A 14,699-nucleotide genomic window follows, 5' to 3' on the forward strand; every position below is an offset into this window, starting at 1 on the left:
TGAGATTGAATAATTGGTTTGATGGTAAAAAGATTATTGAGCCTACTAAAAAATAAGTTGATTTAGTGATGTGATATACTAGATCCTTTAAATAAGGTTAAAGGTTTGAATCTTGACAATTACGAATGGAACATACTGATTTGAAAAGATTATCCTTGTCTCTGCAGTACCTGACTCGAATTAATTGATCGAAATAAAATATTGTGATTATATACCAAAAATGAGTGTTGAGCGTTCACAAAAGACTTCAAACCATAATGATGATATTAAGTTTATGATTATTAATAAAAGAACTCAATAACTATAATTAATTTATTTTTTGGTATAACGACTTGTATATTATCTATAGATAGATTAATTTGGATCGATTATTGCAGAGGCAAGGACGACCCACTTAACCTAATTTATTTCATTCGCAATCAGGATTTGAACTTTTAATATTACTTAAAGAATTTAATATCTCGTCCCAATAGACTAACCGATTGTTGGTATAATTATTTTATTTTTAATAGAACAACAGAAAAGACCTCTGCTATTTTCCACAACTTGGGCTTGACTTTGCCTCCTCAAATATCCCAAATTGCATTTTCCTTCGTATTGGCCATCGTGTTTACTAGCATCAAATAAGCTCAACTTGTACTAATTTATTTCAATTCATATTAGCTTCAGTAATAATTTGGTTTATTAATTATATATAAAATTATATATAATTAATTCATCAAATTTTAATTATTATATAAAATAATATTTCTTCCCAGAATACTGAAATTTTCAAAGTTGTCTTTTTGAAAAGTAATCAAAGTTTATTTATTTCAAATATTAAAATATTATATATTTATAAATAATAAATGATTAATCTCGTTTCGATGATATCATTTGGATCACTGAGATTAAATTGAATTAAAAATTATATATACATATAAATAAAAATATATATTTTATCTCGTAATAATATATTTTTATACACAATTAATGAATTATATATTAATAATTAATTTGTTTAGTGCTATAAGTAATTAGATCTCTTGAGCAATTTAGAAGTTCGAATCATGACACTGTAAATGGAATATATTAAAAATGAGAGGGTCGCCATATATAAATGAACTTTTGTACTATTTGATATAGATTAATTGATTGATAAATCAAATATAAATTTTAAACCAAAAAATAAATTAATTTATAACATATCATTAAAAATAAATTAAAATAAAACTTCTATATAAATAATTATTTTACAATAAATTTTTCATTCAAATTATATAATTATCATATTACACATTTACATGTAATAACTAAATACAATATTAATATTTTTATAATAAATAATGATTTTCAGTAAATTATAATTTTTTACACGAATAAATTTATCTTAGCGGTTAAAGAAATCATTATTATTTTTAGAGGTCACGTATTCGCGTCAAAGACGGAAAGAGTAATTAAACACTCACTCTCAAATGATTAAGAATATTTATAACATAATATATTAATTTATAATCACCGTAATTTAAAAAAATAATTAATTATTTCTCTTTCCTGCAATCTTTATTTCTTTATTATTTAATAGGGGAGATGGAATGCGCAGATACGCATATTGTGAAGGACTTGCATCATTCCTGAGCAACGGAGGCTCCTTTTTTTTTAATTATATTAATATTTTATTGACAATTATTGCCTTTATAATAGGCGAATCCAAACCAAACCAAACCAAACCAAACCAAACCAATCCATCACATTCACAGTAGCATCAGTTTCAATCATCGAGTTGCTTGAGGGAGAGAAATGGGGGAGGTAGCCGCCGAAGAAGAAAGAAAGCAGAGCTTGATTTTCGCTATTAATGGAGAAAGGTACGAGTTATCTGAGTCCGATATAGATCCTTCCATTACTTTGCTCGAGTTCTTGCGATACCGCACTCCCTTCAAGAGTGTCAAGCTCGGCTGCGGTGAAGGTAATTGATTAATTAATTTGTTTTCCTTTATTCTCTCTCGATCTCGATCTCTTTTTTCATTTTTTGCCATTGGATTTATACAGTTTCTTTACGAGTGCAATCTCTTAAATACACCTAACACTTAAAAAATAGACATTCATTCCTAATAATCATCTCGTATTTGAATCATAACTAATAAGAAATATGTTTTGAGTTTTTAATTTTGAACAACTTCTTTTGCTTTATTGGATTGAATATGATCCAAAAAGCAGATCCATTCAATTCTGATCAGCTTTCGGAATGATCGAGTTAATTTGAAACCCCGGGAAAAATATCAAGGACTGAACTCAATACCTTTTCTTTTAATAAAAAAAATGCTAACCACGAAACTCAATACCATAATAGTAAGAATCAAAAACAGAATTCATGATCCGAATCCTTATTACTCGGGTTTGAAGTAAAATTTGAAATTTGATCTGCTGAAGTAGAGATGTATGCATTGATCATGAACTAGACCATGACATTTCATTAAGAATTAAAAGAAATTCAGTTTAAATATGATTATTTTATAATATTTTTAAAAGAATTAAAAATTTTAATAATAAAACATATATTTAATATATTAATAATATTTGATTTTATATATAAAAATAAAAATAAAAATGACGATGCTTAAAAATTAAATTATTACTATTAGTCTTTATGGCTTTGTTGGTGCGGATACAGTGGTTCCGACTTCTGCTGCATTTTGTTTTATTGTTATCCTTTCATTATATTATTAAGGGTAAACTACGCTATTAGTATTCAAAATATCAGTTATAATTCGTTTTACTATCTAAACTTTTAATTTTTCAGAATTATACATAATTTAATTTTTGTTTTATTTTAGTGCTCATGTTCAAAATTTAACATTAATTTTTTTAAAAAATTAAAAGTTTAAGTATTAAAATGGACCAAAATTAATAGTTTAAATATTATGTTGGATTGGAACAATTTAAGGGAACCTACACTAATTGTCACCAAACTTTTGAAATTTAGGATCTTAACATTTAATTCTAATGGCTAACCCGCTGCACCAAATTAAAACTACTGCGATGATGATAAAATAATATTTATGTTAACTATCACTAATGCTACATTAATTGTCGTTAACAATACCAAAATGAAAATATTTTTAAAATTTAGTGACTAATATAAGTTTTAAAAATTTGGTAACCAAAGTATAAGACCTTAAAAATTTAATGACCATTCATATAATTTACCATAAGTATTTATTACTACTAATGTATTATAATTTCTTAACGGGGACAATTTTTTTGACACTGGAACAAATTCCCCATCAGTGAATGGATTTTCTTATTCTAAATTTAAATTTTACATATATTTCCATAAAAAATCATTTTCTGTCATGGACTTTCATATTTATTACTTTCTTTAGGGTTTCACATTTATTGCTATATTAAGAGTATGGTGGGAAGAAAATTTATGGTTTGTGTGGATAATTTTGCTTGCGTTTGGTGACAGTTGGCTTTACGTCAAATTTGGCGATAATTTATTTCTGAAGTAGACTGATAGTAGATATATAAACAGACCATGTTGCCAAGATTGAACCCAAACTATCTATTCTGACGTCACCCATTAATCCCAAAGTTCGGCTTTTCATTTTAAACTTTTAGTCTTATCTCCAACACTATCTCTACGTTACCACCAACTATACTTTATTCATAATATTTAATTATTAATATATTTATTTATCTAATTTCAATGTATTTTTATCTATCTTGTAATTTAATCTACTTGAATTTATTATATTATATTTATTTTTTATTTTATTATGTAAAAATTATAATAAAAAACAAAAAAGATAGAATAAGAGAAAATAATGTAACGAAGAAAAGAAAAAAAAGAAAATAACAAAATAAAAAAAATCATAAAAAAACAAAAAAATATAGCTAAACTACAGTGCAACTCTAGATGTAAAGTATCACTGTAGCTTTTATCTACTCTAACGTTGAAAGTAGATATGGACATAAATTGAAATTCATCTCTAAAGTAGAGATTTTATTTACTCTAACGATGCGCTGAAGATGATATTTTAGGACACGTCCAAATTTAGAAGGGAATAAAACAAGGTTTAGCCCATGATATTCAAATATTTTTCATATTAGTCTTGAATTTCAACAATTCTATTCATCTTAATGAAATCTAAAATTAAGATTAAATTAATTTGAAAGAAAATAAATAATTAAGTTGAAAAATTTATTAAATTTAAGGGCTAAATGTTTTATCCTTGAAAAACATAAATTAATGATGTAATTTCCTTTTTTTAAAAAAATTAATATGAACTTAAGCACAATATGGATAATATTGTTTGAATATAGGTCAACTAGGGAGCATGATATAGGCAAAACTCGTGTTAATACTCAATTGAAGGAAAAGAAAATAATAAAAATGCTTAATTTAAAAATAAATCTATAGATTGTATTAATTTTTTATTTAGATATTTAAAATATATTGTCTTTTTTTTGTTTAAGTATTGAAAGATTTTTTTTTGGTCAAATTAGGTACTTAAAGAAATTTTCTTATAAATACTTAGGTTAGTACCTATTTCATCTTGATATTTAAAATATTTATTTTAGTTAAAGTAAGTATCTAAAATATATCACATTTTTTATTTAGATTCTTAAAATTCTAATATGATATGATTGAAAAGTACTTTAAATACCTAGATGAAAAAGATGGTATATTTAAGATATATACTTTCATAAATATATAAAAAAGGCGAGTATTTAAATATTTAATTTGTTCAAAAATACTTTTACTACTTAGATAAAAAAAACATATTTTAAGTTCTTATTTTTAATTAAACTTTACTTCCTACTCACAGAAAGCTTTCTCATAACATAAAACAGCTGACCATATAAAATTATAAATATTGACACGGAAGATAAAAGAAATTAGCCAGTAGTTTGCTGTTTCCAATCAATTCTTTAAATATGGAAAGTTTCTTTCTTTCCTGCGAGTTCAGCGCTGCAATTACTGATTAAGCATTCAGTTCAGAATTTTTGGTTTTATCACATAGCATAGAGAGGAAGTCAGTTGGACCTATAATATCATGTCGCCATCTGTTTGTTTATTGTACTGAAACTGAGGTTAATGGATATATTTGTTTATGTCGCCATCTGTTTAGCATATACTCTTGGGTTCTACTGTTTTCTGTTATAAAAGTTGCTGGAAAACAAGTTTAACAGTCTTGTTTTAGGGAGTTCGCATTCATCAGTTCCAAATAATATTCAATCGTTGGCCTTTTTTGTTTCCTGTGTAACAGGAGGCTGTGGTGCCTGCATTGTCCTACTGTCCAAGTATGATCCAGTGCTTGACCGGGTCGAGGATTCGACCGTCAGTTCATGCCTCACGTTAGTTTGCAGTTTGAATGGATGCTCAATTACGACAGCTGAGGGAGTTGGGAATAGCAAGGATGGCTTCCACCCTATTCAAGAACGATTCGTTGGATTCCATGCTTCTCAATGTGGCTTTTGTACTCCTGGAATGTGTGTTTCTATGTTTTCAGCACTTGTAAATGCTGAAAAGCGTAATAGGTCCAAACCCCGTCCTGGATTTTCCAATCTAACAGTTTCCGAAGCTGAAAAGGCCATTGCAGGCAATCTTTGTCGCTGTACCGGTTATCGTCCGATTGCCGACGCTTGTAAAAGTTTTGCTGCTGATGTTGATATGGAAGACTTGGGATATAATTCCTTTTGGAAAAAAGGAGAAAGTGATGAAGAAAAGATGAGTAGATTACCTAAATACAATCGCAATTCTTCGAGTCCTAAGTTTCCCGAGTTCCTCAAGAAGGAAATCAAGGCAGGTGCTGATCTGACTTCTAAAGGATATCATTGGTATAGTCCTTCAAGCATCGAGAAACTTCAAAGCATATTGAAAAATATTGAGGCAAACGATGGAACCTCAATGAAGATTGTTGTTGGTAACACAGGAACGGGATATTACAAGGAAGTAGAACACTATGACAATTATATAGATTTAAAGTATATTCCCGAACTCTCAACCATTGTGAAAGACCAGACTGGGATTGAAATAGGAGCAGCTGTGACTATTTCGAAGGCCATCGAAGTGCTTGAGCAAGAAAATGTGAGTGATTCTCCCGTAGAAAATAAAACTGTGTTTAAGAAAATTGCTGAACATATGGAGAAGATAGCATCAGGGTTCGTAAGGAATTCAGGTAGTGTGGGAGGAAACTTGATGATGGTACAAAGGAAACAATTTCCATCAGATATTGCTACCATACTACTTCCTGTGGATGCAATAGTGAATCTAATGGTCGGTCAGAAACTTGAAAAGCTTACACTTGAAGATTTCCTTGGAAGGCCTCCTTTGGATTCCAGAGCCATTCTGTTAAGCATTAAAATTCCGGTCTGGGAGTTAACAAAGGATATTTCATCTGAAACTGATACTATGTTCCTATTCGAAACTTATCGTGCTGCAGCACGTCCTCTTGGAAATGCACTGCCCTATTTGAATGCTGCTTTCTTGGCTAAGGTTTCATTTTGTAGAAATTCTACTGGTGCCATCCTAAATACCTGTCGGTTATCTTTCGGTGCTTTTGCGTCGAAGCATCCTGTTAGAGCGAGGAACGTCGAGGAATTTCTGATCGGAAAGGTTCTAAGCGTTGGTCTCATGTATGAGGCTGTTAAATTACTTGAGACCACAGTAATACCAAAAGATGGCATCTCTCATTCTGCTTACAAGTCAAGTTTGGCTGTTGGCTTTCTCTTTGAGTTCCTGAGCCCCTTAATTAACGCCCCTGATCAAATTTCAGGTGGTTTGTGCGACGGAGATAATTGTTATATGTTAAAGGACAGTTCCAAAATAAAAGAGAACAATTACAAGTTAAATGGAACCAAATTTCCAACGTTGTTGTCTTCTTCAAAACAGAACATTCAGTCCAGTGACGAATACCGTCCAGTTGGGCAGCCAGTTACCAAAGTCGGAGCTACCATTCAAGCTTCTGGTTTGTCATACCTTATTCATTTACTCATAGCCTCAGCCATCAGTTCAAAAATTTTAAATTTTAGTTTTCTCTACACAACCAAACTGTATTCTCACTCAGATAACCATGTAGGTGAGGCCGTTTTCGTGGATGACATTCCAGCTCCGGGAAATTGCCTGTATGGAGCATTTGTTTATAGCACAGAGCCACTAGCTCGGGTGAAAAGCATAACATTTAAGTCCGAGTCACCACCGGTCGGAATCACTGCACTCATTTGTGTCAAAGACATTCCAGGGAAGAATTTAGGTTGTACATCCGTATTTGGTGAAGAACCGCTGTATGCAGACGAGTTTGCTCAATTTGCAGGAGATCGGATTGCCTTTGTGGTAAATCATTGATTTCATTATTGTTGATGCAGTGAAATACTAATTGTTTTTTTCAGTACAGGCTTTTATGCACAGTCTCATTATAAAAATGGCAGTTTCACTTTTTAAGAACTTGATTGAAATGATTCCTTCAGGTTGCAGATACACAGAAACATGCAGACTTGGCAGCAAACCTTGCAGTGATTGATTATGACAAGGAGAATATAAGCCCACCAATTCTAACCGTCGAAGAGGCTGTTGAGAGAGGCAGCTTTTTTCAGGTCCCTTTCGCTAAGCCTGAACAGGTTGGTGATTTTTCTGAAGGAATGGCTGAAGCCGACCGCCAAATTCTCTCCGCCGAGGTAATTTTCAGACTTCATTACTACTTATGCTTCCTCTTTCATTCTGTATCGTTTTATTATACATGATGATACTGCCGATTGCACAGACTGATCACTTTGTAGAGTTACTCGTTGATTATGGAAATGTTCAAATATTATTTTTGAATTGTTTCATGTAGATCAAACTTGGGTCACAATACTATTTCTATATGGAGACACAAACTGCTCTTGCTGTGCCGGATGAAGATAACAGCATGGTGGTGTACACTTCCACTCAATGCCCTCAAATTGCACAGGAAACAATTGCTCAATGTCTCGGTCTTCCAGCGAATAACATTCGTGTGATTACAAGAAGACTTGGAGGAGGTTTCGGTGGAAAGTCCTTAAGAGCAGTCTCTGTGAGTATCATTTAGCTTTAAATTTATTGTTCCTTCCCCTCCCCCCCCCCCCCCCGCTAAAAGCCTTTCACAATTGCTTTAATGGAACTCTTTAAGCTTCTGATTAATATAGCTTCTACTTTTTATGGTTTATATATAATTTTATAGTCTCCAGTCTATATTTATCTTTGAAATTTTATGCCATCATATAGGTTGCTACAGCCTGTGCAGTTGCAGCTTACAAATTACAACGTCCAGTTCGGGTGTATGTGAATCGCAAGACTGATATGATAATGGCAGGAGGGAGGCATCCGATGAAAATAACATACAGTGTAGGATTCAAAGATAGTGGGAAGATTACAGCCCTTAAACTCGATATATTAATTGATGCGGGGATATTTCCAGATGTGAGTATAGTTATGCCTGGTGCCATAGTTGGGTCTCTTAAAAAATATGACTGGGGTGCTTTGAGTTTTGATATAAAACTCTGCAAAACAAATCTACCTAGCAGATCTGCGATGAGGGGCCCTGGGGAGGTTCAGGCAGCTTTCATTGCCGAAGCCATAATTGAACATGTAGCATCCACGCTTTCCATTGAAGTTGACACCGTCCGAAGTATCAATCTCCATACATATAACAGCCTCGGATTATTTTACAAGAGTGCTGCAGGTGAACCATCGGAGTATACTTTACCTGCAGTATGGGATAAGTTGGCCACGTCTTCAAGCTTTCACCAGAGGATTGAAATGATAGAGGAATTCAACAGGAGTAATAAATGGAGGAAACGCGGGATTTCACGTGTGCCGGTCCTACAAGAAGTGACTGTGAGGCCAACCCCTGCGAAAGTAAGCATCTTAAGAGATGGATCCATTGCTGTTGAAGTTGGAGGGGTTGATATGGGTCAGGGTCTATGGACCAAAGTGAAACAAGTGGCTGCATATGGTCTTGGTTTAATCAAACGTGGTGGCACCGAAGAGCTGTTGGAGAAAGTAAGAGTCATTCAATCTGATACTTTGAGTTTGATTCAAGGGGGTTTCACTGGTGGCAGCACAACATCTGAATCGAGCTGTGAAGCAGTTAGACTTTGTTGCAACGTCTTGGTTGAGAGACTTACTGCTCTCAAGGAACAGTTGATGGAACAAACGGGAACTCTTGAATGGGAAACATTGATTCTTCAGGTATGAAGTATGAAATGAGACTTACTGCTTTAATATCAAATTCATGTAATTAAATTCGAACTTATCTCAAATTGAACCAGTCATCGAGTCGGAAACTGAATCCCCTACAGCTTCAATCTCCAGTCCACTTTTTAGAATACTACCTATGGACTATGGTATCCGTTTTGTTTCACCATCTTCATTTTACATTCAATGCAGGCATATCAAACTTCTGTGAACTTATCTGCAAGTACACTTTTTATACCTGAGTTTACTTCAATGCAGTACCTAAATTATGGTGCTGCAGTGAGTGAGGCAAGTTTCTATATATCCCCTCTTTCTTTAAATTTAAAGCAGTCTTTTTTTTAAGCTCATTTACATACTATTTGCTCTTATTTTTTTCAAGTATCTATGTCAGACAGTTGTGTCTAAGACATTTTAAGAATGAGTGTGAAGATATAATTCTTTGAGAACCCTCTAAATGCATGAAATATTTTAAAAAATAAGCATACGAAATGGTAGGCGTATTCTTATTCGACGCTCGTCATCTTACGTCTGAGCCATATTCATCATTTGCATAACAAATTTTACCTGCTTCATATTTACTAATGGTGAAGATATGGCATTTGCAGGTGGAAGTAAACCTTCTAACCGGGGAAACCACAATTTTACGCTCAGATATCATTTATGACTGCGGCCAAAGTTTGAATCCTGCTGTGGATTTAGGACAGGTTAGCCTGTGTCTTACAATCTGAACTTCTCTATTTGTATTCAATATTTGATCTTTTAACATATTTAGACATGATACAAGAGTACCGACTCTAAAAGCAAACATGTTCTGCAGATCGAAGGAGCTTATGTTCAAGGAATTGGATTCTTTATGTTTGAAGAATACCCCACAAGCTCGAATGGATTAGTGACAACAAATGGAACATGGAGTTATAAAGTCCCTACACTGGACACCATTCCCAAACAATTCAACGTCGAAATCCTCAACAGCGGACATCATCAGAAACGTGTGCTTTCTTCAAAAGGCAAGCTTTTAAAATTCTCATCAAAGTTCATGTCCTTTTTAAAAATAAAAATAAAAATTGGTAATCAACAAAGTTCGTCGACTCTTGTTTTGCAGCATCCGGTGAGCCGCCATTAACGCTGGCGGTTTCAGTTCACTGTGCTACAAGGGCTGCCATAGCTGAAGCCAGGCGGCAACTTGGTTTATGGAATAGAGTAGACGACTCTAATTCAAGAGCATTCCAATTGGAGGTTCCAGCAGTGATGCCGGTTGTGAAAGAGCGGTGCGGGTTTGACAGCGTCCAGAAGTTCTTGCAATGGACAATGGGCACAAAGTGACGCAATTCTACTGCCTGTTTGCTTCAGTTTTAGCTTCGGCGTGTGTACATCGCCATAAGTTATGTTGAAGAGGAGACGTCAAAGTACTTCTGAATATAAATTTTCCTACTATTGAATTAGAGACATTTTTGTCTTTGTACGTTTAAAAAATAAATATTTTGATTAAAATACTAATTTATTGTTAATTGAACTAAAATATTTTGATTGAATAACTTAATTAAATTTTAAAAAATTAAAAATAAATAAATTATATCAGTAAATTTCAAATATGAAATTTGCTAAAAAAATTAATATTATTACTTTATATCAATTAAAAATTATCCTATTGGTATTTTAATTCTTTATAAATTAATCCATTAGTTTTTCTTATTTACTTTATTCAAATTAGAATTTTGTTTCTTCATATTTTACATGATAAATATTTCTTAGATTAATTTTCTCTCCATTTAAAAAGATTACTGTAATTTAGTTTTCAAACTTATTTATGGCTCCAAACTATCTCAATTATATCAAATAATTTTCTAGAATTTTTATTTTTGTCTTTTAAATTAATACCAAAGGGAGAAATTTATTGATAATATATTTTTTTTGTCCTTTAGTTTCAAGGTGTCATCTTGTTTAATTTGGACCGACCCGAGTCACACATCTAACTTTGGTGGGTGAATCTCCCAATAAAGTTTTTTTTTTGCATACACAATGACTCGAACTTGAAAATTTACTTAAACGATATCAACTGCTTATTACTTGAACCAACCCCATTGATGGTGATATAAAATTTTAAATAATGTAAATATATGACAGATGGTAAATTTAGAAACATTTTTTATAACCAAAGGTTCATAAACATTAAATCCTCAAAGTTTTATCACATTTTTAACATTTAAAAAAAATCTAAATCTAATTTCGCTTAACTTAAAAATAAGTGTTCAAACTATACAAAGTTAATTTTATGAGCCTAAAGTATTTTTCACTAAAAATAGGTGCTTAATATTTTAAGCATTACGCTTTTAGCTGCTTTGACCGTCACAGTCATTAAATTTGGTAGTTATCTGCGTCAGTTATGTAACTTTTTAAAAAATATATTAAAAACATAAAACTATTTTTTTTTAAAAACTATTTTTTTGAAATTATAAAAAACCCCAAAATCCAAAAGAAAAATCCGAATTCAATCCCCTCACCACCATTACCTGCCACAATCGCCGCCAATCGGCTGAAATCTCTACGAAGTGCAACCGTCCGAACACCAACGGTTGAACCTCCATGCTTTAAGTGACGATTGCAACGAAAAGTGGGTGTAAGGGTGATGATTCCAGGGATTCAAGCAACGATTCCTCCAATCGTGCATTGGAATCATGATAGATGAAGTGGTCGACGGCAAAGGGTGACGACCAAGGCAACATTAGAGGCGGACGGAAAAGGGGCTTGGGATTAGGGTTTCTAGAATTTTGGGTTTTTTTAGATTTAAGAAAAATTTGGATTTTTTAATGAATAAAATATATTGTTTTATTTTAAAATATTATTTTTTAAATTTTTATAAGTCTGACATATATCACTTAACGGTCAAATTTAACGGAAAACAATTAAAAGTGTAACGTAGGATACGTCAGGCACATAATTTTAACGAAAAATATTTTAGACAATTAAAGATAACTTTGGATATACTTTGGTCACTTATTTTTGCAATAAGCAATCTAATTGTTATGAACTAAATATCCGAAGATTTGGTTCACTGGTGACTTTGTTTGCTGACCAGAACAAATAAAATAAAGAATGATTCTAAAGCAAAACCATAACAGACCTAAGAATTAGATAATCAAACATACAAATAATATCTCTTGCAATTTATCTAAAATTTCTAGTTGAAATATTCTCACTTCCACTATTACATTTCTCTTATAAATTTGTCGTTCTTAAACAGACTCCATTACGAATTTTTTAGCAATCTACTGACTATCTAAGGTTGATTTTCTCTTCATTTTCCCTATGCTTTAACTATTTTCTTAGCTTTGAGTGTAATTTTCATTGCAGCTTAGATTTTTCTTTTGATTCTTTTAGTTTTGGAAATGAAAACCTGTTCTTCATTTTTTTAGTAAAAGAAATTCAAAAAATTCACTAAACATTAACTTTTGTTTTTGTTTTTCGTCTTGTGATTTGTCTTTATACCAGCAGGAATCGATTTGAACAATTCAAACATGGCAAAAACATCAGCCCCTTTAGCGGCATTTCTTCTTTCCAGTTTCTTGGTTGTCACGGCACGTGCAGCAGATGAGTACATGAAATACAAGGACCCCAAGCAGCCGATTAGCAAGCGGATTCGGGACCTCTTGAAACGAATGAATCTCGATGTAAAGATTGGTGAGATGGTACAAATCGACCGTCAAGTAGCCACTGCAGAGGTCATGAGGGACTACAAAATCGGCAGCATCTTAAGTGGAGGAGGAAGCGTACCACGCCTTCAAGCCACCCTGCAAGAATGGATCAACATGGTTAATAGTTTCCAAAATGGTTCACTCTCAACCAGGCTAGGGATTCCAATGATTTATGGCATTGATGCTGTCCATGGACATAACAATGTGTATAACGCCACCATATTTCCTCATAACGTTGGCCTTGGTGCTACAAGGTAAGATCTATTTTTCTTCAGTTTCTTCCACTGCAAGTTAAATCTTCGTTTATAGCTTTCGAAGACAATTACAATAATTTTTGTGATAAATCTCCATTTTTATAGGGATCCTGATCTTGTGAAGAGGATTGGATCTGCAACAGCTCCTGAAGTTAGAGCTACTGGCATAAACTATGTTTTTGCACCTTGTGTTGGTAACGCAAAGTACACTATCCCACATTGAGTGGAAAATACCACTATAACAATGCATTTGGATCCCTATCCAACACAGATAATTTTAATTATTAGCTAATTTATTAGCTGTTGTTTAATTTCTGGAAATTTATTAGTTGTTGTTTGAATGAATTTGGATGCTTTCACAGCTATGTTCAAAGCAATGATCAACTGTTTAATTATGCCAGTTACAAGAGTTATAACATGAGTTATAACAGTAATTACTAGAGAGTAACATAAGTAATTACATATGTTACAAAAGGCTGAATATGAATGAAAGAATTTGGACTGTTTTGGGGCCAAATTCATCTGTGAATTATAATAGTTTTAATACAGAAATTATTCTGATTTTTTGTTGGACCATTTTGCCCTTATCGCACAACCTATAAATAGAGATGCTTTGCAAGCTTCTCAGCTCACCAATTCACCCTCAAACATCTCTCATTCTCTCAAAGTTTTCTAAGCTTTTAAATATTTTTGGTGATCAGAGGAGCAATACCACCGTAGTTCACTTCGGTTTCGGGTGTACGAGATTTCAGAGCGACCGTGTTAACCTCGGGGGACAATCCGCCTGTAGCAGTGATTACACACATCGAGGCGAATTTGTTTCTAAGGTAGTGATTATCACCATGACACAGTTTCGGTTGATTCCATTATTTATTTAGTATACATTTCCAACAATTTAGAAACAAATTAATTACGGCAAAATGTTGACACCACTAAGCAAGTTGATCCTTGATTTGTCCAAACTCGATGCACTAGACGACTCTAATCATCAAAGGTGGTCCCAACGGATTCTCATTTTCTTCGAGCAGCTTGATCTCGATTATATGTTGTTGAAGCTGTCACCACCTACTTCGAGGGCTACTCCAGCTGCGACTGTTGTTACTGGTGATGAAACCGCACCTGGTGTTGTCGTCGCTTTTGCCACTACTGCTGCTATCGTTGTTGCTATCAAGAAGTATGAGAAAGATGACAAGACGGTACGAGGCCACCTCCTAAGCCACATGTCGAACAAGCTCATCGACATGTTCCTCAAAGAAAAAATGCCAATGTCATATGGAACATGCTCGAGAAAAAGTATGGCCCTGACGATGCGGGCATCAAAAAGTACGTCATTGGCGAGTGGCTGCGATTCCAAATGACTGATGACAAGTCGATTATGGACCAAGTCCATGATTACGAAAATATGGTCTCTGACATCCTTGCTGAAGGAATGCAAATGTGCGACGTACTGTAAGCCAATGTCCTGATCGAGAAGCTGCCCAAGTCCTGGTCCGATTATCGCAACTCTCTCAAACATAAAAAGGAAGACAATTCACTTGAGGAGCTAGTGGGCCA

At 33.2% G+C, this 14,699-nt stretch overlaps 2 protein-coding genes across 2 annotated transcripts; both read left to right on the top strand.

Annotated features, from left to right (window-relative positions):
* The first annotated feature begins 1,711 nt into the window (after nt 1-1,711).
* LOC120193865 (indole-3-acetaldehyde oxidase-like) lies at nt 1,712-10,569 on the top strand. The gene is made up of 10 exons (XM_039196289.1): nt 1,712-1,945; nt 5,253-6,953; nt 7,065-7,318; nt 7,453-7,659; nt 7,818-8,036; nt 8,228-9,193; nt 9,392-9,487; nt 9,805-9,903; nt 10,017-10,206; nt 10,302-10,569. The coding sequence occupies exons 1-10, from the start codon at nt 1,780-1,782 to the stop codon at nt 10,520-10,522; spliced, it is 4,119 nt and encodes a 1,372-aa protein (XP_039052220.1). The 5' UTR covers nt 1,712-1,779; the 3' UTR covers nt 10,523-10,569.
* A 2,145-nt stretch (nt 10,570-12,714) lies between these two features.
* Nucleotides 12,715-13,368, top strand: LOC120194252 (lysosomal beta glucosidase-like). Its single transcript, XM_039196617.1, has 2 exons — nt 12,715-13,145; nt 13,251-13,368. The coding sequence occupies exons 1-2, from the start codon at nt 12,715-12,717 to the stop codon at nt 13,366-13,368; spliced, it is 549 nt and encodes a 182-aa protein (XP_039052548.1).
* The last annotated feature ends 1,331 nt before the right edge of the window (nt 13,369-14,699 follow it).

The sequence above is a fragment of the Hibiscus syriacus genome, unplaced genomic scaffold (genome assembly GCF_006381635.1).
Source record: "Hibiscus syriacus cultivar Baekdansim isolate YM2019G1 unplaced genomic scaffold, ASM638163v2 tig00116997_pilon, whole genome shotgun sequence".
Lineage (NCBI taxonomy): Eukaryota > Viridiplantae > Streptophyta > Magnoliopsida > Malvales > Malvaceae > Hibiscus > Hibiscus syriacus.

What these genes read in the sequence shown, in the direction of transcription:
- LOC120193865 (XM_039196289.1), top strand. Translation starts at nt 1,780, where the DNA reads ATGGGGGAGGTAGCCGCCGAAGAAGAAAGAAAGCAGAGCTTGATTTTC. An exon ending in CAAGCTCGGCTGCGGTGAAG is followed by an intron (nt 1,946 to 5,252) that starts GTAATTGATTAA and finishes CCTGTGTAACAG; the next exon opens with GAGGCTGTGGTGCCTGCATT. An exon ending in AGTCCTTAAGAGCAGTCTCT is followed by an intron (nt 8,037 to 8,227) that starts GTGAGTATCATT and finishes GCCATCATATAG; the next exon opens with GTTGCTACAGCCTGTGCAGT.
- LOC120194252 (XM_039196617.1), top strand. Translation starts at nt 12,715, where the DNA reads ATGGCAAAAACATCAGCCCCTTTAGCGGCATTTCTTCTTTCCAGTTTC. An exon ending in GTTGGCCTTGGTGCTACAAG is followed by an intron (nt 13,146 to 13,250) that starts GTAAGATCTATT and finishes CCATTTTTATAG; the next exon opens with GGATCCTGATCTTGTGAAGA.